The sequence below is a fragment of the Sorex araneus genome, chromosome 7 (genome assembly GCF_027595985.1).
Source record: "Sorex araneus isolate mSorAra2 chromosome 7, mSorAra2.pri, whole genome shotgun sequence".
NCBI lineage: Eukaryota > Metazoa > Chordata > Mammalia > Eulipotyphla > Soricidae > Sorex > Sorex araneus.
In genome coordinates this window covers 42,574,126-42,601,821 of record NC_073308.1, presented here as the reverse complement: position 1 = coordinate 42,601,821, position 27,696 = coordinate 42,574,126, and the positions used below count along the sequence as shown (strand labels likewise).

At 63.9% G+C, this 27,696-nt stretch overlaps 3 protein-coding genes across 5 annotated transcripts; all 3 read left to right on the top strand.

Moving 5' to 3' along the window:
• The first annotated feature begins 2,411 nt into the window (after nt 1-2,411).
• HRURF (HR upstream open reading frame) lies at nt 2,412-4,957 on the top strand. Of its 2 annotated transcripts, none has more exons than XM_055144592.1 (2): nt 2,412-2,531; nt 4,526-4,957. In XM_055144592.1, the coding sequence occupies exon 2, from the start codon at nt 4,851-4,853 to the stop codon at nt 4,953-4,955; it is 105 nt and encodes a 34-aa protein (XP_055000567.1). In that variant the 5' UTR covers nt 2,412-2,531; nt 4,526-4,850; the 3' UTR covers nt 4,956-4,957. The 2 variants fall into 2 exon arrangements, with proteins under 2 accessions (XP_055000567.1, XP_055000568.1); XM_055144593.1 differs by lacking the exon at nt 2,412-2,531 and adding an exon at nt 3,715-3,834.
• Nucleotides 4,958-4,983: 26 nt separating this feature from the next.
• HR (HR lysine demethylase and nuclear receptor corepressor) lies at nt 4,984-20,447 on the top strand. 2 transcript variants are annotated; one of them, XM_055144590.1, is made up of 19 exons: nt 4,984-5,131; nt 6,229-6,867; nt 7,532-8,324; nt 9,823-9,973; nt 10,057-10,244; nt 11,322-11,486; nt 12,569-12,655; nt 12,813-12,928; nt 14,234-14,315; nt 14,650-14,795; nt 14,896-15,132; nt 15,362-15,527; nt 16,179-16,248; nt 16,404-16,534; nt 16,620-16,739; nt 16,817-16,932; nt 18,679-18,843; nt 19,169-19,297; nt 19,397-20,447. In XM_055144590.1, the coding sequence occupies exons 2-19, from the start codon at nt 6,268-6,270 to the stop codon at nt 19,457-19,459; spliced, it is 3,525 nt and encodes a 1,174-aa protein (XP_055000565.1). In that variant the 5' UTR covers nt 4,984-5,131; nt 6,229-6,267; the 3' UTR covers nt 19,460-20,447. The 2 variants fall into 2 exon arrangements, with proteins under 2 accessions (XP_055000565.1, XP_055000564.1); XM_055144589.1 differs by having other exon boundaries at nt 11,319-11,486.
• A 4,132-nt stretch (nt 20,448-24,579) lies between these two features.
• On the top strand, nt 24,580-27,125 carry NUDT18 (nudix hydrolase 18). Its single transcript, XM_004610095.2, has 3 exons — nt 24,580-25,011; nt 25,777-25,990; nt 26,200-27,125. The coding sequence occupies exons 1-3, from the start codon at nt 24,850-24,852 to the stop codon at nt 26,793-26,795; spliced, it is 972 nt and encodes a 323-aa protein (XP_004610152.2). The 5' UTR covers nt 24,580-24,849; the 3' UTR covers nt 26,796-27,125.
• The last annotated feature ends 571 nt before the right edge of the window (nt 27,126-27,696 follow it).

Sequence of the window (27,696 nt, the reverse complement as noted above, 5' to 3'; positions counted from 1 at the left end):
CCCAGCTGTCTCCCTGAGCTGCCTCGGGCAGCAGGGTCTGTGCAGGAAGGATGGGGGACCAGTTAGGGTTAGGGCTAGGGGCTAAGGTTGGGGTTAGGGTTAGGGGTTTGGGTTAGGCATTAGAGTTAGGGTTAGGGGTTCAGGTTAGGATTAGGGGTTCAGGTTAGGGTTAGGGGTTAGGGTTGGGGTTAGGGTTAGAGTTAGGGTTAGGGTTAGAGTTAGGGCTGAGGTTAGGGTTAGGGGTTCAAGTTAGGGTTAGGGTTAGGGGTTCAGGTTAGGGGTTAGGGTGAGGGGTTATGGGTGGAGTCAGGGTTAGGGTTAGGGGTTCAGGTTAGGGTTAAGGGTTAGGTTAGGGTTACGGGTTAGGGTTAGGGTTAGGGCTAGGGGTTCAAATTAGGGTTAGGGTTAGGGGTTCGGTTTGGGGTTAGGGTTAGGATTAGAGTTAGGGTTAGGGTTAGGAGTTCAGATTAGGGTTGGGGTTCAGTTTGGGGTTAGGGGTTAGGGTGAGGGGTTATGGGTGGAGTCAGGGTTAGGGGTTCAGGTTAGGGTTAGGGGTTAGGTTAGGAGTTAGGTTAGGGTTAGGGGCTAGGGTTAGGGTTACTGCACCGGGAAGCCATTGGCATGGTGTGGGGTGCCAGACCCCCAGGCTGACCGCTGACATTCACCCACTTGCCCTTCACCTGCCTCTGCCCCAGCTGTCCGTGGTACACGCCGCCCCAGGTGCCTTTCCTGGCATGCCAACCCCTCCTCACGCTCCTCTGCCAACTCGAGCCTGCGAGCTGTGGGCCCTGCTGCTGTACTGTTGTGCTTGCCAGCGTCTTGGGGCCCTGATGTGCTCTTCCTCCCCACAACATCAGTTCCTTTCCTACTGGCCCTTTGAACTGCATCCAGACAGCATCTCCTCCAGGAAGCCCTCTGTGAGCCTTCCCCCACCCTTTGGACATGGTGCTTACCCTGACCACAACCACTCAGTTCTCCAAGGGACTTCTGTTTTTGCCGGGAGCGCCTGAAGGCACTGGGGCTTCGTGAAGAACAGACTTGCGTTTATTCACATTTGTGTCCCTGCTGGAACAATGATGGCTTAACCCAGGGGGAGATTGTCAAACGTGAGTGGCTGGGGTGGGGCCTGCTTATTCCGACTTCTGAGCTCCTGCGCCATCATCAGAAACCTTTCTGCTCCCGGAGAAACACACCCGTGTCCCGCCCCAGAGCTCTGCACTGGACTGACCAACGTTTGCAGGCCAAGGTGGTAGTGGGCTGAACGACAAGGCTGCGTGTGGCCCCTGGGAGTTGTGTGCCAGGCCTCTGACCCCCCCCCCCCGCAGGGAGGTGACTGCCCTAGTCTGGGCCCCCCTAGTCCTCTGACCCCCCCTCAGGCTAGTGGCTGCCCCAGTCTCCAGGGGTTCTCAGCATCCCTGGGGCCAGAGGGGACAGTTCTAATTCTGGGGCCCCTGGACCCACAGACAGGTGACCCTGGCCGGCCCTGGTCTTCTGGGAACCCCTGAGACCCTCTGCCAGGGCCGCCCTCCGATGGGGTGACAGGCACATCCTTCAGCCCCTCTGCCAGGCCCTCTGGGGAAGGGGATGTGCTCTGCCCTGCCTCTACCCCCCGCCCCCCCCGTGTGCCCACCGCCTCTGCTGGCAGGCTCGGGGCTGGCATAGTGCGGGACGGGCTGCTCCGGTCTGTGCCCTGGGCTCACCCCTATTTCTCCCCTCAGCCCCGAGTGCTTCTCTGGTGGGAGAGGAGGCTGACCCAGCACCCCGAGTCCCAGGGCAGGTGGTCCTCTCTGCACCTGCAGCTTACACCCCACTCTAGCCTGCCACCCTTCCTGCCACCCCCAGCCTGGCCTGCACTGCCTCTCCTTTGAGGAGGCCACAGAGCAGCACTCTCCCCTCCCCCACCCTGCCCACCACCCTCAGCACCAGGGACACGGGGTGGCCGATGGATGAGGGGGTCAGCGTCCAGGGCTGGACATGCCTGAGGACCAGAACGGGGGCCGTTAGATAGGCAGATGCCAAGAACGGTGGCTGGGGAGGGGGCCGGGGGGGAGGTGCGGACTGAGAAGAGGAATTAGGTCAGGGGTGTGTGTGTGGGTGGGTGGGTGGGTGGGTGGGTGGGTGGATGAGCAGGGAGGGGGCAGCCCCCCAGCTTCCTCCTGGCTCTAGAAGCATCTCTGCACTTCCCTTCCTCTCCCCTCCCCCGGCCCCAGGAGAACTCTCCCAGGTCGCCCCCTCCCCTGTGCCCTGCTCCAGGCGTTGCCCCCCAGGTGGGGGCGGGTGGGGGAGCCAGCCTCAGCTGCGTGAGGGATGGAGGGGCTGGGAGCAGGGCTAGGTGCCCAGACGGCCGCGTGTGTGGGAGGGCTGTCCTCAGATGCCCTCCACCGGCAGTCCCCGCGCTGACGTGCGTGCCCCCCCTCCCGCCCGGATTAGTGGCAGCTTGGCCTGACTCTCCGGGGCTCCTTCCCCGCCCCCGCCGGCTGCCCTCCCCCGGGCAGGGGGCTGTTCCTTCGAGGGGCCCTGAGCTTGCCCAGGTAAGGGGCTCCGGGGACAGTGGGGGCTGGGCAGCTGTGATTGTCCTTTGAACGTGTGTGTCCGTGTGTGAGGGGTCGGAGCAGGACTGGGCGGGCTCATGCTCAGCCCAGGGTGCCCCCGGCTGGCCTTTGTCCCCATGTCCAGCACCGTGTCCACGCTGGTCGCTCTCGCGTGTGTGTGCGTGTGTGTTGTGTGTGTGTGTGTGTGTGTGTGTGTGTGTGTGTGTGTGTGTGTATCTTTTGTGTCTCCTGGCTGGGCTCTGGGCTCTGGCCTCAGGCATGGAGCAGCCGCTACCAGGCTCTGTGGGCCTGCCTGGGTGGAGCCGGATGGGAGCCTTGAAGGGGAGGAAGGAGTCCCGGGCCGGGTGCTCCGGGGCACCCTGGGACTCCTGGTCTGGCTCAGAGATGGGCCCCACCAGAGCCGATACAGCAACTGGGGGTTGGGTGGGGGGTGCTTGTCCCACCTCCCCTGACAGCCCCCATCTGGCTGGGGGGGCAGGGGGCAGCGCAGGCCCCCACCTGCTAGCCCAGCCTTTCCTAGGTCCCCCAGCCGCAGGGATCTCCCTGCACCCCCTCATGCGGCTGCCCCCGCCAGAGGACACAGTCAGGAACCACAGGAACACCCCAGCCCCCCGTCCGCTCCTGGGCCCTTGCGTGTGTCAGACCCTCCTAAATCGCCTCTGGCATGGCAGGGCCACCCCTCAGGAGAGCATTAGTCACTCCTCACGTAGGCATCCCCACCAGCTGGCAGCTCCAGAACTGGCCCGCGGAGCCCAGCAGGGGCTGGGGGCTCTGTGCCAACGGGGCTCGGACCCGTGCCATGGACCCCCTCGGCCCTGCCCTGTTCTGTGGGCTCCTTCCCCGATGCCTGAGGCTCTGCCCCATCTGTCCCTGTGGCTGGACCCCCCCACCCCGCCCCAGGCTCAGCCCTTGGCCACACAGTGGGTGGGGGGGTGCCGCTCTGTGCCCCCTGCCCCGTGAAGGCCCGGCACAGCTTCCGCGGGAGGTGCCAGAGTCTCGGGTGGGAGGTGGGTGCCCCAGGGGAAGGGAAGCGCCCGTTGGGCGTGTGGGTTTCTGTGTGTGTCTGAATCTGTCTGTGTGTGTTTGAATCTGTCTGTTTGTGTCTGCGCTCTGGAACCACCCCCGCAGAGGAGGGATGCTTCCTCGGGTGCAGGGCGCCCTGCTTTCCCATTTCCTCTCCTCCTCCTGTTCCCGAGGCCGCCTCGCTCCCGAGGGCTGCTCTGTGCGCCTGGCAGCCAGGCCACGGCAGGGACCAGACCCCCGGCGGGCCAGGCTGCGGCAGGTGCTGGGGGACACCTGTGGGGCTCCTTCCTGGCTACGGGGAAACCAGGGGCATTAGAGCTGGGACAGGGCCGGTCAGGCCCTCCCAGACGGATGTGTAGACATCATTTGTGCATCCGCCTCAGGGAAGGGGTTGCCGGGTGGGTGTGAGAGGTCCCTGGGCCAGGTGAGGACCAAGCCGGGCTGATTTGGCTCCCAGGTGTGCCCTTGGCCAGGGCTGGAGAGGACCAGAGGCGAGTGGTCCAGCGGGCACTGGGCCGGCTGGCTTGAGTCCGGGCGCCCATCACTGACCCGTGAGAACCCGACTGCCCCTGCCAGCTCTGGCTCTGCCCCCTCCCAGCTGCCCCGCCCCAGCACCCCGGGGGGCACCACGCCCCTCCATGGCCTGGTCCGGCCCCTCCCGCCCTTTGCTCCAGTTCCCGGGCTTGGCACCTATAGTGGGGGTGCTGTCCGCCTGCCAGGCTCCGGGGCCGGGCCCACGGGAGGGTGGGGCGGCTGGGAAGCTGGCACGCTGCCCCGGGGGAGCCTCTCTCGGCAGGCGCCCGGGTGCCGCGGGGGGAGGGGGGAACAAAGGGCTCATTCTCCCCGTGCGCAGCCGGTGGCATCGCCGGGGCGTTGGCGGAAGCCCCCGGGGCCGGGGAGGGGGCAGGCCCGGGCGGGGCCGCCGAATCACGGGCTCCTGTTTCCCGCAGGGTGCTGGAGGAGGGAACCGGCGGAGCAGCTTCCTCACTCTCAGTTGCGCGTCTGGCGATGGCGAACAGAGGTCCTGCTGCGCTCCCCGCTGCGCTCTCGCTCCACTAGCCGCGCTGCGCCCCGCCGCGCCCTCGCCGGTGCCTGTCTCCCGGGTGCTGGGATCGGCCCCCCTTCCCGGCACGACCCCCTCCCCCTGCCCCTCGGCCACCTCCGAGCCGGGGCGCGCGTTCCCCCCGGCCCGGCTCCCTCTCTCGCTCCGGGGGCACCCGCTCCCTCGCCCCGGCCCGGCCCTCCCCGCGGCGCAGCACGGAGTCTCGGCGTCCCATGGCGCAACCCACGGCCTCGGCCCAGAAGCTGGTGCGGCCGATCCGCGCCGTGTGCCGCATCCTGCAGATCCCGGAGTCCGACCCCTCCAACCTGCGGCCCTAGAGCGCCCCCGCCGCCCCGGGGGAAAGAGAGCGCCCGCGCGCTGAGCAGAGAGCGCGGGGAGACGAGGCGTCGCCCGCCGGCCGGGAGGCCCCGGAGCCGGCCCATGGGGAGCGGGCGCCCGGCGCCGGCCACGACGACCGCCGCCGCCTGCGCCGCGTCCGGCCCGTGAAGCCCAGGTGAGCGCGCGCCCTCGGAGGGACACCGGCGGGGACACCCTCCAGCACCCTGGGGGCGGGGGAGACACCCGCGTCCTCCGTGCGCCCTGGGACCGGGTCACATGTCCGAAAGTTGGGATGCCCGCGGGAAGCCGGAGCGGCCTCTTCGGCGCTGCCGCGGCGGGTGACACCTGTCATCCTGGGCCCTCCGCGGCGCGTTCAATTTTCCCTCCTTGCCTCTCTCGGCGGGCCGCCGGCCGCTTTCCCCGCCTCCCACCCGCCCGTGCCAGGCTGCGTTTCCAGAGACCGCTGGTGGCTCTGGCACTCCCAGCTGCACTGGGCCCGCCTGACCCACCGCTCGCACCCCAGGGCTCTTAATCCCCGGGTCCCGGAGGCGGCCTCCCTGGGGGCGGCGGTGGAGCGCGCTCTCCTGCCCGCTGTCTCTCGCTGCTAGAGCCGAGAAACTAGAGCGCTGGGCAGCACCGCCCACTGTCCAGGTGTGGAGGCAGCAACGGGCTGCTCCCCTGGCTCTGACACCCGCCCCTGCACGGCTGGGTGGTGCCTAGGGGTGGGTTGGACAGGCAGTGCCAGTGCAACTGCGGAGAGCCCAGGAGGACGGGGCTCCCAGGCAGTGCCCCTTCATAAGTCCCGCTTTATACACAAGAAAGGGAGCTGGGAGAGGGACCTGACTTGAGTGACCTGACTTCCCCAGGGGGTCCACAATCCACTTTACCCCCTGCCTCCCCCACCCCCCGCCCAGCCATGGGATTCTTGCATCCCCATCCCCATGCTCCCCATGGCTTGTGGCTGGTCTCCTGGCCAGTACTGGCCAGAACATGTCTGCCCAGGAATGGACGCCTCTGCCCAGGAGCTCCGGCCCCTCACGAGTTCTCACACATCCAGGGCATTTCGAGGGAGGCAGACCCTGGAGACCACCCCCCACACACCCAGCAGGCCCCCCAGGCAGACCCCCGGGCTGTGTGTGGCGGGCAGCAGGGAGCCGGGTGAGGACCTGGCTCTCGCTTGACTGCTGAACCACCTTGGAGGTGGCCAGGGTGGTGCCCACGTGGGGCCTGGAGACTGTGCCAGAGAAGCTGACACCATGGTGGTCTGTGCAGGGACCCCCTCTGGGAGAACCCCATGAGGGCAGGAGAGTGATGGAGAGCACGCCCAGCTTCCTGAAGGACAGTGGCGCCTGGGAGAAGACTGGCCCCGAGAACGGCCTCGGGGGACAGGAGCTGGAGAGTCCACTGCGAGATGGCCCGCGCCGCGGGGCCCTGTGCCTGGGGGAGCCGGCGTCCTTCTGGAGGGGTGTCCTGAGCACCCCTGAGTCCTGGCTGCCTCCCGGCTTCCCCCAGAGTACGAAGGACATGCTCCCACCGGTGGAGGGGGACGGGGAGCGGAAGGCCGGCTGGCTGGGCAGCAAGGAGGGGCTGCGCTGGAAGGAGGCCGTGCTAACCCACCCGCTGGCCTTCTGCGGGGCAGCTTGCCCACCCCGCTACGGGCCTCTGATTCCTGAGCAGAGCGGCGGCCAGCCCAAGAGTGACCCTGTGGCCTTCCGGCCCTTGCACTGCCCCTTCCTTCTGGAGACCAAGATCTTGGAGCGAGCTCCCTTCTGGGTGCCCACCTGCTTGCCACCCTACCTGGTGTCTGGGCTGCCCCCAGAGCGCCCGTGTGACTGGCCGCTGGCCCCGCACCCCTGGCTACCCTCAAGCGGCCAGCCCAGAGTGCCCCCCGCCTTCAGCCTAGGCAGCAAGGTGAGTGTTGGGACTCAGGCTCCCCTGCTTGACCTTTCCTGCTGGTATAGCGATAACCACCCCCCCCCACCCCCACCACCACCACCAGGAGGAGATTGGGCTCTGACTGTGGTCGAATTCTGAGGGCCGTGTCAGGGACTGGCTCCCAGCTCACCCACCCAGAGCCGGACTCTTGAGTGTGAACTCAGAGGCACTGAGGGTCTTTTCTGCGGGTGCATGCCGGAGTTTGAGCATGGGCGGTGCAGGGCGCCCCCTTCCAGGCAGACCCTCACCCAGGCACGAGATTTGCAATAGTTTCGTGGGTTGGTTTGGGTTGGGTTTGGGGGCCACCCCACCTGGCGTAGCTCTGGGCTTCCATGCACCTGCCTGAGCGCTCAGGGGTCCCTCCTGCTCTACCACTGCTCCGGCCCCAAGACCTAAAACCCTTTACATCCCATCTGGTACAGGGCATCCAGCCTTGTGGGAAGGTCTGGGAGGTGTCTGGGCTCTGCTCTGCAGCTGCGTTTCTGGGAGCAATTCTGGGGGACCAGGCCAGGGAGCGGGGAGGCCTCGGGGAAGCCAGTGCATAGAGAGCTTCCTTCTGAGGCCCTCGAGGCAGCCTGTGGGGGCCGTCCGGCCTGTGTTCGAGGGGCAGCGCGAGCTGAATTCTTTCTCCCGTCTTTAGGGCTTTTACCACAAGGATCCGAGCATTCTCAGGCTGGCAAAGGAGCCGCTGGCAGCTGTGGAACCCGGGTTGTTGGGCTTCACCCCTGGTGGGGCTCTCCCAAGAACGGGGCCTCTGGAACGCCCCTCGCTCCCCCAGCGGGATGGAGAGCCAGGAGTTGGCCGGCATCCGAATCTTTGCCCGCTTCTCCTGGGGCATCCAGACACTGTTCCCCGGGGGCCCTGGCCCGTGTGCCCTCCAGGCCTGGTTCATACTTTCGGCAACATGTGGGCCATGCCAGGCAGCGGGAGCCTCGGGTACCATCAGCTGGGAACATCAGCCACATCACGATGTCCCTCTCCTGGGCCTCCTGTCCCTCCGGTGGGTTGTTGCTCATCTCACCCACCTCTCGATGGAGGTCTTGGCCCTTGTGGCAAGTGCCAAGAGGGCCTGGACATGGGCACCAGTGAACCGGGTGAGTCCAGCGAGGAAGCGAGCAAGGCCCCGACACCCAGGGCCTGCCCGCCCAGCCACCACACCAAGCTGAAGAAGACCTGGCTCACGCGGCACTCGGAGCAGTTTGGGTGCCCCGCTGGCTGCGGAGGGGACGAGGAGAGCCCAGTGGCCCCCCTGAGGGCCCTCAAGAGGGCAAGCAGCCCTGAGCTCCAGGCAGCAGTGGGCAGCCCGGCCCCGAAGCGCCCACCTGCCCCTTTCCCGGGCAGTGCAGGGCCGGGCCCCAGAGGCTGGCCGAAGGCGCGGGACTCATCACCTGGGAACAAGGCGGCGGAGGCAGAACAACAGGCTGGCCACAGAGGTAAGCCGGCAGGGCGGGCCTGCTGGGGGCCCTGCTGGGAGCGGGGTGGGGGGTGTGGATGTCCCTTAGGATGACTCACACCCGCACTCCAGACCAGAGCGTCCCAGCTAACTGCTCCTACTCCGTCTGCCTCGTCCCCAGCCACCGGGAGCAAGGTGGCCCCAGCAGGGGCTCTGACCATCTGGGTCCTGACTGGGGCTGATCCCTTCATTTCTCTGAGCTTCGGTTTCTTTATCTATGAAATGGGGATAAAGCTGTAGGAACCCCCCCCTCCCCAGAGATGGTGCAAAAGTTAGATGATATAATTAATATAAAGGGCCTTGAAGAATTTGTGTTGGCACCTAGTAAGTGCTCAACAAATGCTCACCTTTTTGGGGCACTGCCAATTCTGGTGTGGGGCATGGCCTTGGCTGGAGGCCCATTGTCCCGGCCCAGGAACAAGCAGCAGGGTCAGACGCTCCTGTGGATCTGCAGTACTAGGACTTGGGGCTCCTCCTGGACCCCTCTCTTGCCGTGACCTCTTCATCAGTGTGTGCTGCTGGCCCTGGCCTTTGTGCTACGGGCCACCTCGGTTTCTCATCCTCCGGGATTACTGGATTAGACACAGCCCACAGCCTTGCCCGTGTGTGTGTGTGTGTGTGTGTGTGTGTGTGTGTGTGTGTGTGTGTGTTTGTGCGTAATTTGTATATGTGTTGTGTTGGTGTAGGGGTGTGTGTGCATGTGTGTGTATGTGTAGGTGTGTGTTTGTGTGTAGGTGTTTGTATATGTGTGTGTTGGTATATAGGGGTGTGTGAGTGTGTGTGTGCATGTGTGCGTAGGTGTGTTTGTTTGTATATGTGTGTAGGTGTGTGTGTGTGCTGGGGAAGGCCCGCATGGTCCTGGCCTCTGCCTGGCCGGGAAGCTGTTACCCACCCCGTAGCCCCCCCTCATGCCTTCCTGGATTATTGCCCCTGATGGGTCTGCGCGAAGGCTTTCTGGTGTCCTTAGTTTCGGGCACCCCATCTCTGTGGGGTTTGTCTCCTCACTCCCTCACACAGCCACCAGCGTCCCTCAGCCCACAGTGGGGCCATCCAGACTCGGCCTGTGGATCCCACACTTGGGGTCAGTCACCCCACTGCCCACCTTAGGCCCTGCACGCCCCACGGCGGAGACCTCAGCCCTGTCCGTGTCAGGGCACCCGTGGGCTCCTTCGGGCTCCCACACGCCCGTGTGTGTTTGTGTGGGTGGGGAGAGGAATCGTCTCTTCCTTGCTGGGCTGTGACCCCAGTGGCTGGAAAGTGGGGCTCTCTCAGGATCGCCTCGCTGGACACGGTGGCACTGGGTGTGACACTTGCCCTTGACGTCACTGAGCAACCTTCTGGGCCCCCTGCCTGCTCTACGGGAAGCTTCTGGCTCCTGGTCTGTGCTGCTGGTTCTGACTCAAGCCCCTGGGGCCGGGCTGGGTGAGGAGGCGGGTCCAGGGGGCCCAGATCCCTGACCAGCTGGAATGTTCTCTCAGGACCCCGAGATGGCAGGCCCAGCTGCCAGGACGCAGGGCCACAGGACACGGCTTGCCTGGCTCCCCCAGCAGCCACTGTCCAGTGCCAGAGCTGTGCCCAGGCGGCGGGAGAGGCGGGAGGGCAGGCCCGCCACGCCCAGCAAGCACCCAGGTGAGCCCTTGCCCCTGGTGGCCACCCCCCCCCTCGGGCCCTGCTCTGGGGCCGCTCCTCACTCGCCTCTGCCCCGTGTCCAGGTCACCGGAGGGAGGGGAGCGGCAGCAGGAGGACGCCTTGGCCGCCGGCCCTGAGGAGGGAGGAGGGCCCGGCGCAGAGGCCCAGCTCAGCCTGGGCATCGCCAAGCACCTGCTGAGTGCTCTGGGGGACCGGCTGTGCCGCCTGCTGCGGAGGGAGCGCGAGGCCCTGGCCCGGGCCCAGCGGGAAGGTGAGCAGGAGCGGGGCGGGGGGGGCGCTCTCCGGGCCCTTCCCTGTCACCCTGGGCCCCGTCTCCCACCAGCTCAGGGGGTCCCCCCATGCACCCACCCCACTTGGATCTTTTCCCGGCACGGGAGGCGAGACATGAGAAGCTTCCGGTTCCTGAGGGATGCTGGGGAGGGGTCAGAGCAGCGCCTGCCCGATTCCTGAGAGCTTTGCCGGGGAAGTGGGGCCCGGCGCTGAGTTCTGAGAGCACCCTTGGGTGCTCCCGCTGCCTGGGCTGGCATCCAGCTGGGCCCTCTGGCTGGGATCCAGGGTGGTCTCGCCTACCTCACGCCTGAGGGGGGACCGGTTTGTGTCTTCCCGGGGGGGGGGGACTGGCTCATGCCAGAAAGTCCAGCCCTTGCCCTTTCAGCAGAATGACCCTGCCTCCCCGGCTGTCCCCACTGTCCCAGCATAGCCTTACCTCCCCGCTGTCCTGCACTGTCCCCCCGCACGGCCCTGCCTCCCTGTCACTCCCCTCTGCCCTCCGCCGCCCCGTGCCTTCTGTCTGGAGTGCCTCCTCCCCCCACCCCTCCTGCTGAATGAAGCCCACTCACTGCCGGGGCCCTGCTCCTGCCTCATCTTTCCATCTTCTGCCACATCTAGAGCTGCCGGCAGGGTCGCAGCCAGAGCCACAGCGGCCAGGGGTCCACTGAGAGGGGGGTGGTCCCTGTGCAGTAGGACCAGGGTTGTGCAGCATGAGCTGTGAAGGTGCTGGCTTCCCCCCTCACTCTCGGGGAGGCTGAAAGTCGGGGGGAGGAATCGGGTCTGTACAGAGTCCCCGGAGAAGCACCTCGGAGGGAGGCAGGAGGAGCGATGCATCAGTCATCGCTCTGATGGGGAAATCCCAGGGCAGGGCCCAAGCTGTGCACTCTCTGGAGGGCTCCCTGGAAAGGGTGACACATGTGGTACACATGGCAGGGAGGTGCTCCCCGGAAGTGCTCGTCTCCATGCTCGCCCCACCTCGAGCCCTCTGAGTTAAGGTCCTCCGAAGGGGCCTGTGGCCCGCGGCCCCTCTGACCCCGTTCTCTCCCGTGCTCAGTAGGCCAGGGGCCAGCCGGGACAGAGGACAGCCCAGACATCGCACGCTGCTGTAGCCGCTGCCGCCATGGACTCTTCAACACCCACTGGAGGTGCCCCCGCTGCAGCCACCGGCTGTGTGTGGCCTGCGGCCGCATGCTGGGTGCCGGGCGGGCCAAGGGCAGAGCAGGTAGGGCAGGCTCGGGGGCGTTAGGGCTGGGGGTCTCACATGAGCTGTTAAAGATTGGTGGGTCTTTTCTTGGCCGTCTCTGCAAGGAAGCCCAGCCCAGAGACCCCTGCTCGGTGCCCCTTAGCACAGACTTTGCCCTTACCCCCGGGTCAGAGGGTCCTGCCCACGTGGCCACTGTCTTAGAAGGATCCACAGTTCTGCTCCCTCCTCCCCTTTAAATCTTACAGAGCTGTGAGGTGGTACTGTTGTCTCTCTCCCAGTTAAGAAAGACTTAGAGAGGGGCTGGAGCAATAGCACATCGGGTAGGGTGTTTGCCTTGCACGCAGCCAACCCAGGTTCGATTCCCAGCATCCCATATGGTCCCCTGAGCACCGTCAGGAGTGATTTCATGAGTGCATGAGCCAGGAGTAACCCCTGTGCATCGCCGGGAGTGACCCAAAATGCAAAAAAAAAAAAAAAAAAAAAAAAAAGAAGAAGAAAGAAAGACTTAGAGAGGGGCTGGAGCGATAGCACAGCGGGGAGGGCATTTGTCTTGCATGTGGCCGACCCGGATTCGATTCCCAGCATCCCATATGGTCCCCTGAGCACTGCCAGGAGTAATTCATGAGTGCAAAGCCAGGAATAACCCCTGTGCATCACCAGGTGTGATCCAAAAATCAGAAAAAAGAGAAAGACTTAGAGAGGCCTAAGGGACGTGTCCAAGGGCGCACAGCTGGTACGTGCTGGGGTCAGGATTTAGAGTCCAGGGCTTCTGATTCCGAGCCCTGCTCTTTTCACGGTTCTCAGCTTTCTCTCTGTTGGCTCACCTTGGCCATCTGAGGATTGAAATTTCCCGGTGTTCCCATAGACACAGCCAAGAAGAGCCCGGGGTCAGAAACATTCCAGAACACCGTATTCCTAGTGCCCCACTGGTGATGCCCGGCAGTGCGCTAATAAACACTCTGGGTTCTTCAAACAAAGCCCCATGTCCCCGATGCACCGAGACTCCCGGAAAGCCGAGCCCCAGCCTGAGATGCTACCCAGCCCCCGCCCTGACCCGAGCCTGCGCTCGCCTTGATTTCCTGCTTCCCTCCTCTGCCCAGGCGCCCAGCAGCCCGTGGAGGAGTGTCCCCCTGAGACCGGCCACAGTGCCTGCTCCCTGATGCTCACCCAGTTCGTCTCCAGCCAGGGTGAGCCACGCCGGGGAGGCGGAGTAGGCAGGGCATAGCCGGGGTACCCCGTTGCCACACTACCCACCCACCCACCCCTGATCCCGGCTGGGGAGGTCCGACCGCTCAGGGCAGCCTTCCGTCTGCGCTCACCACCCAACTCTCCTCCCCTTCACAGCTTTGGCAGAGCTGAGCACCGCAATGCACCAGGTCTGGGTCAAGTTTGACATCCGGGGACACTGTGCCTGCCAAGCTGATGCCCGGGTGTGGGCTCCCGGGGATGGGGGCCAGCAGGTAAGATGCAGGGCAGGGCAGAGGCGGCAGAGCAGGGGGCCTGGGAGGCGTGTCTGCACATCTCTGACCGGTGCGGGGCTTGGGGAAGAAATCGGGCTGTGGGCGCTGGGGGGAGTCAGGCCGGGTCCCACCTTCCCCTGGGAGCAGGGCGTCCTGTAGCGCCCGCGTCTGTCGCCTGTCCCCATCCGACCAGAGCTCTGTCCTGCTTTGTGTGCGGCCCCCTGAGCCCTGGCCACGTCAGTGGAGCAGCCCCTCTGTCCCCTCTGTCCCCGGGCACAGGCTCCCACTGGCTGGGGACTGGCCACCAGGCCAGCTCTCCTCCTCTGTGTGCGTTTCCCAAAACTTGTATGGTGGTCGTGCTTTCCTTACCAAAGTCATTCATTTAAGGAAGAGCGCTTCGAATGGGGCGGGGAGGTAGTATGTTAGTCCCCAGCACCGTGTGGCACCCCCGGCACCTCCGGTACAGCCCTGGAGGCCCCGTGCACTGCAGGGCCCTCACACTGGGCCACTGGTTTGGTTAGCTGAGAATTGCCCAGAGGGGTCCCTGTGCCTCAGCTCTGAAAGGAAGGAAGGAAGGAAGGAAGGAAGGAAGGAAGGAAGGAAGGAAGGAAGGAAGGAAGGAAGGAAGGAAGGAAGGAAGGGAAGGAAAGGAGAGAGAGAGGGAAGGAGGGAGGGAGGGAGGGAGGGAGGGAGGAAGAAAGGAAAGAAGGAAGGGAGGAAGGGAGGAAGGGAGGGAAGGAAGGAGGAAGAGAGGAAGGAAGGAAGGAAAAGGGAGGGAGGAAAGGAGGAAGGAAGGAAGGACAGGGAGGGAGGAAAGGAGGAAGGGAGGGGGGAGGAAGAAAGAAGGGGAGGGAGGGAAGGAGTGAGGAAGAGAGGAAGGAGGGGAGGGAGGGAAGGAGAGAGGAAGGAAGGAGAGAGGGAGGGAAGGAGGAAGGAGGGAGGGAGAGAGGGAGGGAAGGACAGGGATTTTATGTGCCAGACACCATAATACAGACCCTGCTGGAAAAGGAAGGACAGAGCGAGGCCGATTTTCCGCTGTCCTGGGGCTGACACGCTCCTTCCCGGCCACTTGCTCGGACATCTATCTCGTCACGTCTGCGTTAGCTGCTTTGGACCGCCTGCCCGTAAATCCCACAAGCTCCTTTTTCTCCACCTAACATTACATAACCTTTTCCTCCTTGTAAACATGATTTCAGGATGTAGAGGAGGGCCATTGTTAGTGCTCGTGGGCTGACTTGAATTGTGTTGCTTTTGACGCTTTAAAAATCTCTGATTGGACTGGGGGCGGGTGCGTGGGTTTAACAGAAGGAGCCGACAGAGAAAACACCCCCAACACCCCAGCCTTCCTGCAATGGGGACACCAACAGGACCAAGGACACCAAAGAGGGTGAGCAGCTCCGCGGCCCACCCAGGTTGCAGGGGTGGGGGTGCAGAGGAGGCTGGGCCAACGAGGGGGGGGGGGGCTGGCAGGAGAGGACCTCGGGGATTGGGCTTGCTCCGGCCCCGCCCCTTCATCTCTCTCCCTCATCGCAAAGTACCAGGGAAACTGTCTCCGTAGGAGCTGGGGCCACCCCTTTGCCCTGCAGCCAGACCCCCGTTCCGAGTCCCTCCTCTGTGGGGGCGGCAGGAGGGAAGCGGTCAGAGCGAACTCCTCATAGCGGGCAGTGCCCCAGGGAGCCTGGAGGTGAAGGGAACCCCCCCGCCTGTTTCCTCCCTGACAGAGACCCCTGGGGAGGACCGCGCTGGCCGAGGGCCCCTGCCTTGCCCCTCTCTCTGTGAGCTGCTGGCCTCCACTGCCGTCAAACTCTGCCTGGGGCATGAGCGGGTCCACATGGCCTTTGCCCCCGTCACTCCAGCTCTGCCCAGCGTGAGCGAGGGCCCCCGAGGGAAGGCTGGGGCCGGGGACGAGGTTGGGCCGGCCTTCCCCGTGGGCCGGCGCAGGTCCTGAGCCCCCTGTCCTCCCGCAGGACGACCGCATCACCAACATCCTGGACAGCATCATCGCGCAGGTGGTGGAGCGCAAGATCCAGGAGAAAGCCCTGGGGCCGGGCCTGCGGGCCGGGCCGGGCCTGCGCAAGGGCCTGGGCCTGCCCCTCTCGCCCGTGCGGCCCCGGCTGCCTCCCACGGGGGCTTTGCTGTGGCTGCAGGAGCCCCGGCCGCCCTGTGGCTTCCACCTCTTTCAGGAGCACTGGAGGCAGGGCCAGGTGAGTCTCCCAGCTCGCTCAGCCTCGTCCTCCTCAGGCCCTTGACCCCTGGGCCCAGACAGACCCAGAAGCCACGGGGCCCTCCCCAGTGTGGTTCCAGCGGACACACACACACACAGACACACACACAGACACAGACACACACAGACACACACACACACACACACACACACACACACACACACCGAGCAGGGACCGTGCTCCATGTTCTTTCCTTTCTCCATGACAGCCCGTGCTGGTGTCGGGGATTCAGAAGATGCTGCAGGGCAGCCTGTGGGAGACAGACGCCCTGGGCTTCCTCGGGGGCCAGGTGCAGGCCCTGAGCCCTCTGGGGCCGCCCCAGCCCACCAACCTGAGCAGTGCCACGTTCTGGGAGGGATTCTCCCGGCCTGAGAGTAAGAGTTGCCGGCGTGGGATGCAGGGAGCGGGAAGGCGTAGCGGGGCCGGCAGTGGGGCCCCGGGGGAACTGGGGTCCAGACGGCGGAGGCGGGGGGAGGCCGTTGGGAGCCTTGCCCTTCCAGGGCAAACCGCTGCTGGTGCTGCCATAGCATAGGGGCTTCGGCCACGGAGCTTCCCGCTGGGCCAGTGACCTTCCTTCCTTCCTTCCTTCCTTCCTTCCTTCCTTCCTTCCTTCCTTCCTTCCTTCCTTCCTTCCTTCCTTCCTTCCTTCCTTCCTTCCTTCCTTCCTTCCTTCCTTCCCTCCTTTCCTCCTTCCTTTCTTCCTTTCTTCCTTCCTTCCTTTCTTTCTTTCTTTCTTTCTTTCTTTCTTTCTTTCTTTCTTTCTTTCTTTCTTTCTTTCTTTCTTTCTTTCTTTCTTTCTCTTTTGTTCTTTTTTCTTTCTTTATTCCTTTCTTTTTTTTTTTTCTTTTTGGGTCACACCCAGCCTGCTCAGGGGTTACTCCTGGCTCTGTGCTCAGGAATTACTCCTGGCGGAGCTTGGAGGACCATATGGGATGCCGGGGATTGAACCGGGGTTGCCCGTTGTTCAGGGCAAACGCCCTCTCCGCGATGTGCAGCCCCCAGTGACCTTTCTGTCTCTTGCCCAGTTCGCCCGAAGTCGGAGGAAGGGTCCGTGCTCCTGCTCCACCGCGCGCTGGGGGCCGAGGACGCCAGCAGGTAAGTGACGGCTATGGGCTTGCCCTGGCCTCCTCCCCTCTCGCTTTATTTGCACCCAACCCTGAGAGCCTCGGTGCTGGGGCCTCCTGGGTAGCGGGGAGGTCGGTGGGTGCTGTGGGGCCTGGGGTGAGCCACGGGGCGTGATTGGCCTGCAGAGTGGAGAACCTGGCCTCCAGCCTGCCGCTCCCGGAGTACTGCGGGCGCCAAGGGAAGCTCAACCTGGCCTCCTACCTCCCCCCGGGCCCCGCCCTGCGGCCCCTGGAGCCCCAGCTGTGCGCCGCCTACGGTGAGTGGCCGCTCCTCCCGCCATCCCTCCCTGCCCCTGGCTGGCGTCAAGGCCCTTTGCTATGGCCCTTTCTCCTCTCCTGCAGGGGTGAGTCCACATCGGGGGCACCTGGGCATCAAGAACCTCAGCGTGGAGGTGACCGATCTGGTCAGCGTCCTGGTCCGCGCTGAGGCGCCGCTGCCCGCCTGGCACCGGCCCCAGAAAGGTGGGTGCTCGGCCAGGGCGGGGGTGGGGCCGCTGGCGGGTGGCAGCCCCCACTGAGCCGCCGCCTCTCTCCCACAGACTTCCTCTCGGGCCTGGACGGGGAGGGCCTCTGGTCACCGGGCAGCCAGGTCAGCGCCGTGTGGCACGTGTTCCGGGCACAGGATGCCCAGCGTATCCGCCGCTTCCTCCAAATGGTGAGGGGAGAACCAGCGCCCTGCACGGCTCTCTCGCCTTCTGTGACGGAGGGCTCCCCAAAACTCGTGTGTGTGTGTGTGTGTGTGTGTGTCCTCTCTCGCTTTTGATGATGGAGGGCTCCCCAAAACTCGTGTGTGTGTATGTGTCCTCTCTCACCTGTGACGGAGGCCTCCCCAAAACTCATGTGTGTGTGTGTGTGTGTGTGTGTGTGTGTGCGCTCTCTCGCCTTTTGTGACAGAGACCTCCCCAAAACTGTGTGTGTGTGTGCGTGTGCGCGCGTGTGCGTGTGTGTATGTGTGTCCTCTCTTGCCTTCTGTGACGGAGGGCTCCCCAAAACTCTGTATGTGTGTGTGTGTATGTGTGTGTCCTCTCTCACCTTTTGTGATGGAGGGCTCCCCAAAACTCAGTGTGCATGTGCGTGCGTGCGTGTGTGTGTGCGTGTGTGTGTGTGTGTGTGTGTGTGTGTGTGTGTGTGTGTGTGTGTGTGAGCCCAGAGTGCCAAGTACAGGGAAGGCAGGGGAGAGGAGAGGCGGGCCTGGCGAGGCCAAGGAGGCGGGGAGCAACCCACGAACCTCAGGGTCTATCTCTCAGGTCATTGTCCCGCCTTGCCCTGGGAGATGTTTATGTGTACAATCACGCACACATGCATGCACATACACACGTGCACACAGGCACACACATGCATGCGTGCACATGCATTGGAGAAGGCTGTGGCTGGCCGTGTGGTCCCTCTGGGGTGGGCAGGGAAAGACGCCCCTCTGAGATACTGTCCTGCCAACCCCCTTCCCGAGTAGGGGGAATGAGGTAGGTGCAGGGGGGCTGGGCTAGGCTTAGGGGCAGGGAAGGAGAAGGAGGGGTAAGCGGGAGGCAGGAAGGATAGGGAGACCCATGGTCGGTCCCATGGTTCCGGGAACCCAGGAGAGTTGGGAATGGGGGCAAAGGGCCCTTGATGCCTGTTTGGGCCCCCGAGCACCCACACTGGCCTGTGGCCTCCTGTGGCCCAGCCAGGTGCTGGCGCCTTCGCGGAAGGGTGGGTCTAGCTGGGGGCTAGTTGGCACGGGGTGTTGGGGAGCCCCGTCCGCAGGTGCTCCCAGGCCCCTCCTTCTCTGCCTCCAGCATCCCTGCCTGCCCCGGGCTGTCCTGCTAGTTGGGCCAGAGAAAGCCCCCCCACCCCCTCCCCCACCCCCACTCCGTCTGGACCTATGGGTGTCAGATTGCTTAGGAGCTCTTTTGTCCCTGGGGTCTTAAACCCTGGGACCATCTGCTCAGGCTCCCAGGAGAGGGAGAGGCTGGACCCTCAGTGTGGAGCACGGCTTGTTGTGCTCCAGGACTAGGGCTAAGCGCCTCTGGTGTAGACAAACTGCAGGGGCGCTTCCTGGGCCTGGGCGGGAAGAGGCCTGGGAGAAAGGGGGGTGGAGGAGGGGGGTCCTGGGACAATGGGGGAGCTGGGACAAAGGGGGACCTGGGAGAAGGGGGCCCTGCCTTAGATCCTTCTAAGCCCAGGGCCGGGGCTCGGGTCTCCACCCCCCAGGAGAAGCAGCTCCCCCCCCCCCTCAGCCCTTCATCCTTTGCTCTCACACCTTCTGGCCAGGCCTCCTGCTGACCTGCGGCCTCTGCTAGTCACCGGTCCTCCCCCCTCCTCCCCCGGATACCTGCGTCCTGCCTCTAGGGGGCCTGGAGGAGGCCCCCCGCACGCTGCAGCCCTGCCCTCGCCCTCTTGCTCATGCCCCTTTCTCTCTTTGGAGGTGTGCCCGGCCGGGGCAGGCAACCTGGAGCCTGGCACCCCTGGCAGCTGCTACCTGGACGCAGGGCTGCGGCGGCGCCTGCGGGAGGAGTGGGGCGTGAGCTGCTGGACCCTGCTGCAGGCCCCCGGAGAGGCTGTGCTGGTGCCCGCAGGGGCCCCCCACCAGGTGCTTGCCCAGTGGGCCCGAGAGCGCGTGCCCCACCCCACCCCGACCGGGGCTGTCCGTCCCCGTGAGAGGCCCGTGCGGGAGAACGAGGACAGAAGTCATCGGGCCCCTGCCCCCCCCCGCGTGGCCTCCCAGCCCCCGACTCCGAGGGTTCAGTGACCCCGGATGCCACCTCTGCGTCCCCTTGGCCCGCTTTTGGCCACAGCCAGTGGCACTGGGTCCAGCCGGGCGGAGGTCTGAGGGCAGTTAGCCGAGGGTCCGAGGGGCGGGGGGGGGCACCTGAGCCGGAGCCTCCCTCACCTGCTGCCCGTCTTCCCCGAGACAGATTCAGGGCCTGGTGAGCACAGTGAGTGTCACCCAGCACTTCCTGTCCCCGGAGACCGCGGGCCTCTCTGCTCAGCTCTGCCATCGCGGACACAGCCTGCCCGCTGACAGTCACCTGCTCTGTGCCCAGGTGAGTGACACTGGCCCGAGCTGCTGTGCTGGCCCTGCCTGGGCCCCGGCGGGGCGTGGCTGAAACGGTGTTCTCTCTCCCCCTCTCTCTCTCTCGTAGATGGACTGGGCTGTGTTCCAAGCAGTGAAGGTGGCCGTGGGGACATTACAGGAGGCCAAATAGGGGTCGCAGGTGTCCAGGCTCAGGGCAGCAGGAGGGGGGGGGCAGGTGCTCAGTCCAGAGCAGCCCCCACCCTGAGTTTAGTCCTGGGGGAATCCGGGAATGTTCCATCAGTCCCGCGAGCACCACCCTGAGCCCCGCCCCTCACCTGGGCCCTGAAGCACTACAGTGGTACCCCTCCCCCCCACCCCTGCCCCCCCCCCCCCCCGCAGGCTGTTCCCTGCTCTGCCCCACACTCCCATCTATGGTACAAGGCTCATTTTGGAGGTGACCGACTCCCTCCAGCCCCTACCCCCTAACCCAGGAGACCAACAGCCCTTCTCTGGGGGACCTCGGGAATCTTTCTCACTTCAACACCTGCTGCCTCCTCCCTGCGCCTGGGCCCCAAGTCCCGCTCACACCCCCACATCCTTCCCATAGGCACACAGGGCCTGTGGCTAGGCAGGGAGGGGCCTCCGACTCCTCGCCTGCCACCCTCCGAGATCTCCACCAAAGTCTGGCTCGGGGAAGTCTCCACGGTGCCTGCAGAGGGAGGGAGACACAGGAACGGGCAGGCTGGGGGGGGCGGGAGGGCACACACCCCTGCCTGCCCTTCTGGATGCCTGGGTCCCTGCTCCCACTCAGGGCTGCCTCTCCAGATGCCCCCGATGCGACCACAAACACAGCCCAGCCCCAGGACCCAGCGGTCTGATGCCTCCCCGGGTGGCACCAGCTGCAGAGGGGTGCGGGCGTCCCGTAGGAGCCCCGTTTGTCCCAACCGACTCCGGCTCCGGGTGAGCCCATCTGCCCTCTCCGACTTGCCGTGGGATTCTGGGAGCGTGGCCGTCAGCCCATGGGGAACCCCAGGCCCCACCCCGCCCCCGCCTGAGACAGCTGCACCCCCTTACCCCAGCCGCTCCACTTGTCTGTTCCTGCCCCTGTTATTCCTCATTGTTCCTGTGGTGTTTGGGGGATATTTTTTATGAAATAAAATTTTTTATTCTAAATGTAATATAATTTTAGAAAATTAGAAAAAGTGACTGAAACAGTAAGTCTCTCTCTTCTCATCCCCAAACCGAGTGTGATTTTGGTGTACTTTCTTTTAGCACTTTCTCTAAGGATCTGTTTTACACCTGATCGAACTGGTGATTTAGGGCCTTGGTGTCTTCCCTTGTTTTCTTTTGGGACCACCCCTGGTGATGCTCAGGGCTTACTCCTTGCAGAGTGCTCAGGGATCACTCTTGGTGGGGCTTGGGGGACCCTGTGCAGTGCCGGGAAATCAAACCCAGGTTAGCTGCATGTAAAGTGAGTGCTTATACCCGTTGTATTATCTTTCCTGGACTGGGTTCTTCTTTTTGACACTGTAGTTGTGGTCATTTTCTCTGTTCCCATCTTTATTTTAAACGACTGGGCTGTGATTTGCAGACCTATCTGGAAAAAAAAAAAACAACACTATCAGGTTCCTTTATGGTTTAGGAAGCTCAGTTATTTCTCCTTTTTCGTGAGGCAGGACAAAAGAAAAATTCAGGAACTCCTACCCTTTGCTGTTTTCGTTTAATTGCTCTCATTTCCTTCTAGACCACTTCTGGAGAGAGTTGGTCCTTTCCCGTTTTACAGGAGAGGAAGGGGCTGGGTGGGCAGGCAGGGGGCGGAAGTGGCGGTGGCAGGGAGGGGGTCTGGGGTGACTTACACCTCAAGGTCACCTGACAGCGTGGAGGCTGGGATTTGCACCACGTCCCCCAACTCCTGAGGACTGCACCGCGGCTGTTGCTGGCCTCTCCTCCTTTCAACACAGGCGCTTTGCAGCTGGTTAGGTTCCAGGTGGCACCGTGTGACCTGTCCCTACCTGCACTTCACTGATGGAACTGCGTCCTGGTGTCACCCGTGAATCCCCCACCCAACGGCCGTCCTGTGGAAGACAGGAGGCAGTCAGCTGGGTTTCTTCCCCTGTTCTTTTTTTTTTTTTTTTTTTTTTGCTTTTTGGGTCACACCCAGCGATGCACAGAGGCTACTCCTGGCTCTGCACTCTGGCGGTGCTCAGGGGACCATATGGGATGCTGGGAATCGAACCTGGGTTGGCCGAGTGCAAGGCAAACGCCCTCCCCACTTGTGCTATTGCTCCAGCCCCTCTTCCCCCGTTCTTGGTGGTGGCACAGCACCTGTGTGGGCACATTTGATCTGACCCTTGCCAACAGCAGGTGGGTAGTGCTCCAGGATTGGGACTGGGGTGAAGCCAGTCCAGGTGGGGACAGTACTGAGTGTCCACTTCCCCATGAGTCTTAGCAGGCGGCTTCCTGTCCACCCTGCCCTGGGGCCTGGCTTCTCCGGGCACCCCCACTGTCCACGTCTGCCCAGACGGCTCGCTGGCCAGAGCCTTGGCGCTGGAGGGGCAGGCGGCCAGTGCTGCCCTTTCTGTCCTTATAAAGCGCATTATTAGACTTTTAATTTGAAATCAGCTTAGATTTACAGTCACGTCACAGAGATAGGACAGAAAGTTCCCAATTACCCTTCACCCAGCCTCCTCTCGCGTTTTTGTCTTAGGTAACCATGGCGCAGCGAGCAAAATAGACTTTGACACAGATACGGCACCACACAGGAGGCACGGGCTCGGGTGGGTTTCCACCGTTTCGCGTTGACGTCCCTCTCCACTTTGGGAGCCAGGAGCGGCACATCTCACTGATGACCCAGAGCGCAGGGATGGCAGCTCCCAAGCCCCGCACACAGGGGGCCAGGGGGCGGCTGCGGCCACAGTCCCCTTCCCTGCACCTGTCCTCGCCCTCTCCGCCTCTCGAGGGACCTTGTTTGCGACTCAGCCCTCACTGAATCCCAGACACCCTTGCCCCACTGTGCTGGCTGTCCCTGTCCCAGGGCTCTGGGCCAAGCCTTCTGTCCCGAAACAAGCCCTGAAACGGCACACTCACGGTCCCTGGCCTGGGTCCGGGCACACGGTCCCGCATGCGGGCTCAGCCCTGCTGCCCGCCTGGCAGAGGCCGCCCTCCCCGGTGGTCTGGCCTCGGTGGTCTGGCCTCAAGGCAAAGTGCAGCCAGGCTGTCCCCGCTTCTGCTTCTAGAGCTGTCTGCCCTGACCCCCTCCCTCCCTCAGCTTCCCCCCTCCTGTTCCCCATCTGCCCGCCGCCGTCTCTTCCTCCCAGTGCCTCGAGGATGTATTTCCTTCTTCCTTCTCCCTCAGTGCTCTGGGGAGGGCTGGGCTCTCCCGCCAGGGGCCCACCAGGCTGGCCTCTGCCTTTGCGTCCCCTCACAGTGGACCACACTGCCTCACGTGCACCTCATACCGGGGCCGGTCAGCTCCCCAGGCCCGAAGTGCAGCCCTGCAGTGATCCTGGGGTGTGGAGCCGCGGTTTGTGGCTGTCTTTGCTCTTGCAGGCAGTGAGGCTGTCTGGTGTTTATCTCAGCCTGCCTCTGAGGCTCCCGGAGCCCCGGCCAGACATGACCTCACTCCCTCCAATCATCCCTGGGAGGCAGAAAGGAGTCTGGGACCCAACTCTGTTCCCACTTCACAGATGGGAAAACTGAGGGATAAACACATCCACACATGCACACAGCAGATGTGTTGACAAGTCACGGCACCATTCAGGAGCCCTGAGTTTAGTAGGAGTCCGGGAGGTAAGAGGTCTAGGGAAGAAGTGGGGCAGTAGTAGTTCCCAGGTGCCTCAAATGAATGTGAGACCTCTGGGGACACCCAGGGCCCAAGACATGCCCTGTGTCTACCCGCAGCCAGGGTCTGGGGTGAGAGCAGCTGGTGTGTCTGGGTTCTGATATAAATCCCATGGAGCCCTGCAGACCCCGTTGCACTCAGGGAGGACCCAGCCTGGAGGGGACCCACACCGGACAGTCCCTTGAGCCCTTTGCACGACATCATCACCCGAGGAGGGAAGGAAGATAATTCCTCTGATGGGAGCCCGCAGGGCTGCTGGCCTGGGAGCACAGCCAGCCACACGGTGGCCAGTATCTGACTTTAAGTCCAGTCCTCGCCTGTTCCCTCGAGGTGCATAAGGTCAGCAGGACGTGGAAAGGGAAGCCCACCGAGGGCCCGAGGCGTCCACACTTGGCTTGCTTCACAGTCGCTGCCTTCTCGCCGGCCCTGCCTTCCTGCTGGAGAAGAGGTTTAAATGGGAGCTCGGGGTCTTGGGGGAGGCGGCTCAAAGTGCATACTTTGCGTGAAGGAGCCCTGGATTTGGCTCCCAGAACTCATTGCATGGTCCCCTGAGCACTGCCGGGAGTGACTCTCAAGCACTGAGCCAGGAATTGCCACTGAACACAACCGGGTGTGGCCCAAAAGCAAGGAAAAAAATTTTTTATTTTATTTATTTATTTATTTTTAGTCAGGAGGAAAGGTCAGGCTGGGAGAGACACAGCAGCTTGCCAAAACGGCCAAACAACCCACCCCAGGGAGCTGAGGGCAGCAACGGAGCCAGACCCAAGCCCTGTCCTCCGCGGGCTCTGTGTGCAGGACAGGGCATAGAAACTGCTGGGAAAGGCCGTGGGCAGGCGCCCAGAACTGGGCCGGCATCAGCGTAGCACTTTCTTGGCCCTAAACCCCGGGGCTGCCAAGGCCAGCCACACCTTGACCATCCCATCCTCTAGGGGCCTGTCACACCTCCCGCCCAAACCAATCAATTAGCACTTGGCTTAGACCCTGAGCTGACTTTCTGTTATATGATCTCCAGCTCCCTGAGCCCCTCCGAACTGCTGCCATGGCGACATTCAGGATAGTGGAGTCAAGAAAGGTCATTGGATCGGAGAGATAGTACCGTGGGGACGGCACTTGCCTTGCACTGACCCCAGTTCGAATCCCCCCATCCCTTATGGTCCCCTGCGCACCGCCAGGAGTGATTTCTGAGCACAGAGCCAGGAGTAAACCCTGAGCATCACGGGGTGTGGCCCAAACACAACCGAAGAAAGGTTATTTGGGAAGCGATCACTTTGAGCAACACTGTGGTCTGTGAGGACAAAAGCCAGGCAGCGGGTCCAAGCAGAGGCCCCGGGCCTCCATGACGTCATGTCGTGACGCCACCGTCGCGGGCCACTGCGGCGCAGCCTGCAGGCAGGATGACGTCACCGTCGGCCCCGGCTAACCGGCGTGCGCTGCAAGACTCAGCCAGGGTGGCCGCCGGGTCGCCTCGAGTGACAGAGGAGAAGAGACCCCGACACCCGACCCCAGGCGGGGTCCCGACCGCTCCTGGGCGAGCCCCAGCGCCCGACGGACAGACTCCGCCCCCGTGGGGCGGCTCGGCCAATCCGGGCAGGCCGCTGTGACTCGCCAACCTATGGGCGTGCAGGGCTCGCTGGGAGCTTCCGCGTTCGCGAGCGCCGGCCCCGGTGTGCCGCGGGAGGGGGCGCGCGCGCGGGGCCCCCCCTAACCCTCAGGCCGGCCGGGCCTCTGCTGGCGAGCCCATGGCCGCGGTGGGCCTGGCGGGGGCGCTGGCGGCCGTGCTGGGGGGCCAGGGGCCGCGCGTGCAGGGTTGTGATTCCGAGCCCCCCGGGGAGCCGCTGGCGCCGGTGCGGCTGCGGAGGAACGTCTGCTACGTGGTGCTGGCCGTGTTCCTCAACGAGCAGGTGAGCGTCCACCCTTGGGGCCCGCCGCCAGCCCGCATGGACACCGAGGACCCACCGGCCAACGCTTTTGCTGGGTGGCGCTTCCCAGTTTTGCAAAGCACTTCACACACACAAACACACACACGCACACAAACACACACACACACACACACACACACATACACACACACACGCCTCTGAGTCTCAGGGGGCCCGGAGGAAGAGACCGAGGTCCAGGGGCCCTGCTTTTTTTTTTTTTTTTTTGAGGGGAAGGCTGTCTTACCCCCCACGCTGCTTGCTGCTCTCACAGATCTGTTCTGGGCACCCAGACACCCGACCCTGAGTCCCCTGGACAACCGGGTGACCCACTCCCAGAGCTGCCCTTTGCCCCCGTACCCCCCCCACCATGGGCTTTTCTCTTGGGGTCTTATCCCAGTACAGAAGCTGGACAGAGCCGGGATTCTAGGTGGAGGCTGCATGGGGAGGGGATGAGGGTGGATGCGCCCCAGCCTGACCTGGAGGTGAGGTGGGCTGTGGGGTGGGTGAAGCAAGAGGGCGGCCAAGACACTCGGCCCTGCCCCCAGCAGCTCCCAGGAATCACACACCCTTTCTGAAGTCAGGGAGAAAGGAACCGCTGTGGCCCCCAGCACGTGAGAGCTCACGCAAGTGCGGGGTGCACAGCAGGGAGCTAGTGCCGGCATCTTCAGAGACCCCATGGGGGCCCTGGGGCAGGGGAAGGTTGTGTGGGGGTGCCCAGCCCCGGTGAGAACCCCTCCCTCCCCGCAGGATGAGGTGCTGCTGATCCAGGAGGCCAAGAGGGAGTGCCGGGGGTCGTGGTACCTGCCTGCGGGGAGGATGGAGCCCGGGGAGAGCATTGTGGCCGCCCTGCAGCGGGAGGTGAAGGAGGAGGCCGGGCTGCTCTGCCAGCCTCTGACCTTGCTGTCTGTGGAGGAGCGGGGCCCTGCCTGGATCCGCTTTGTCTTCCTGGCTCGGCCCACAGGTATGGCCCCCAGTGTGTGTGCGTGTGTGCGTGTTGTTTTGTGTTGCGCAGGTTGTCGGCCCCGATTCTAGCTGGTACAAGCCTGGCCTCTCCAGATTCCAGCCTGAGCGCTGGCCTCTCCCCAGCCTCTCCCACCTAAGAGCAGACGGGCAGGCCCCGCCCGTCTCAGAGACCCTTCCTCCCCCTTGGCCTCCTTGTTGACCCTCTAGGTGGAATTCTCAAGACTGCCCAAGAGGCCGATGAGGAGTCCCTGCAGGCTGCCTGGTACCCCAGAACCTCCCTGCCCGCGCCCCTGCGGGCACACGACGTCCTCCGCCTGCTCGAGCTGGCCGCCCAGTTCAGCCAGCAGGCCCGACACCCTCCTCTTCTGCCCCAAGAGCTTCCCTGCACGCAGCTCTGCCAGCGGCTGGTGGCCACTTTTGCCGCTGGGCAGGCGGTCTGGGTCCTGGTGGGCACAGCGGGGATGCCTCACTTGCCCGTCACGGCCTGCGGCTTCAGCCCCGCGGAGCAGAGGGGCGGCATCAAGATGGCCATCCTGAGATTGCTCCAGGAGTGCCTGACCCTGCCCGACTTGGCCGTGGAGACCAAGGGGCTGCTTGGACTCCAGCACCTGGGCAGGGACCAGACCGATGGCGTCTGCCTCGATGTGCTGGTGTCGGTGGCTTTCCGGGACCCGGGGCACCAGGCCGAGCCCCCGAAGGTTCAGGGCGAAAAGTTCTCCTGGTGGAAGGTGGAGGAGGAGGACCTGCAGAGGCAGCTGTCCCAGAGGCTCCGCGACTCCTCGGTCGTCCCCATCACCAGATAGGAAGGTGGCCGGTGTCTGCTGGCTCCACCCTGGCACGGCAGGCGGGCGTCCAGACCCTGTGGTTCCAGGAACAGTCCCTTCATGGCACCCAAAGGAACAGTGCCTTCTGCCCAGCACGGCGTCCAGGCCCCGGGTCCATTTGCACGACTTGGAGGGACTCTTCCCTAAGGGAGCACGAGAACTGTCTGGACCCGGGGCATCTGCTCATCATGTTCTCTGCCTTCGGTCCAGGCCCATCTCCCGGCCTGCGGGCTCTGTGGACGTGGCAGGGGTGCTGGGGGCCTGGTCCCCAGGGGAGCAGCCCTTGCTGAGTAAAAGGGCTGTCGCTTACCTTCCTGCCAAACTGTCTCTGTGGGGAGGGGCGCGCGGAGGGGGGTCCTGTTACCCAACAGTGCCCACCCGGGCTTTGCCAGGCGGTAAGCTGACCCCACAGAGAGCCGGGTGACTGGCTTCCTGCCTTCCAGCCACTCGGGCACAGGGCCCTGCCGGGCTGGGATGTTACCACATCCCCCAGTGAAAACGGAACTCTCAGCTCTCCCGGGTCGGGGCTTCAAGAATGTCTGTAGGAAGTCTGGGGGCACCGGAGGGAGGTCCCACGTGAACCGCGCTCGAGGGAGCCTCCCAGCCTCCCCCGTTGCCCTGGGCCCCCACTCCAGCCCAGACTCACACCCTCCCCTGCTGCCCTCTCAGCCCAGCTTGGTCAGGAATGCGGTGTTTTTTTTTTTTAAGAACTTGACTAAAGGATCAGGGAAAGCCAGAGGAAGTGAGTGCAGACCATGGATTGTGCCATGTGAGGAAGGTGTTTAAGAGAGCAGCACAGTGACTCATCACGGAGCCACTGATTAGCACCGTCTCCCCGGCTCCAAGCTAGCCCTGCCCCCGGCGTGCCGGGTGAGGCCCT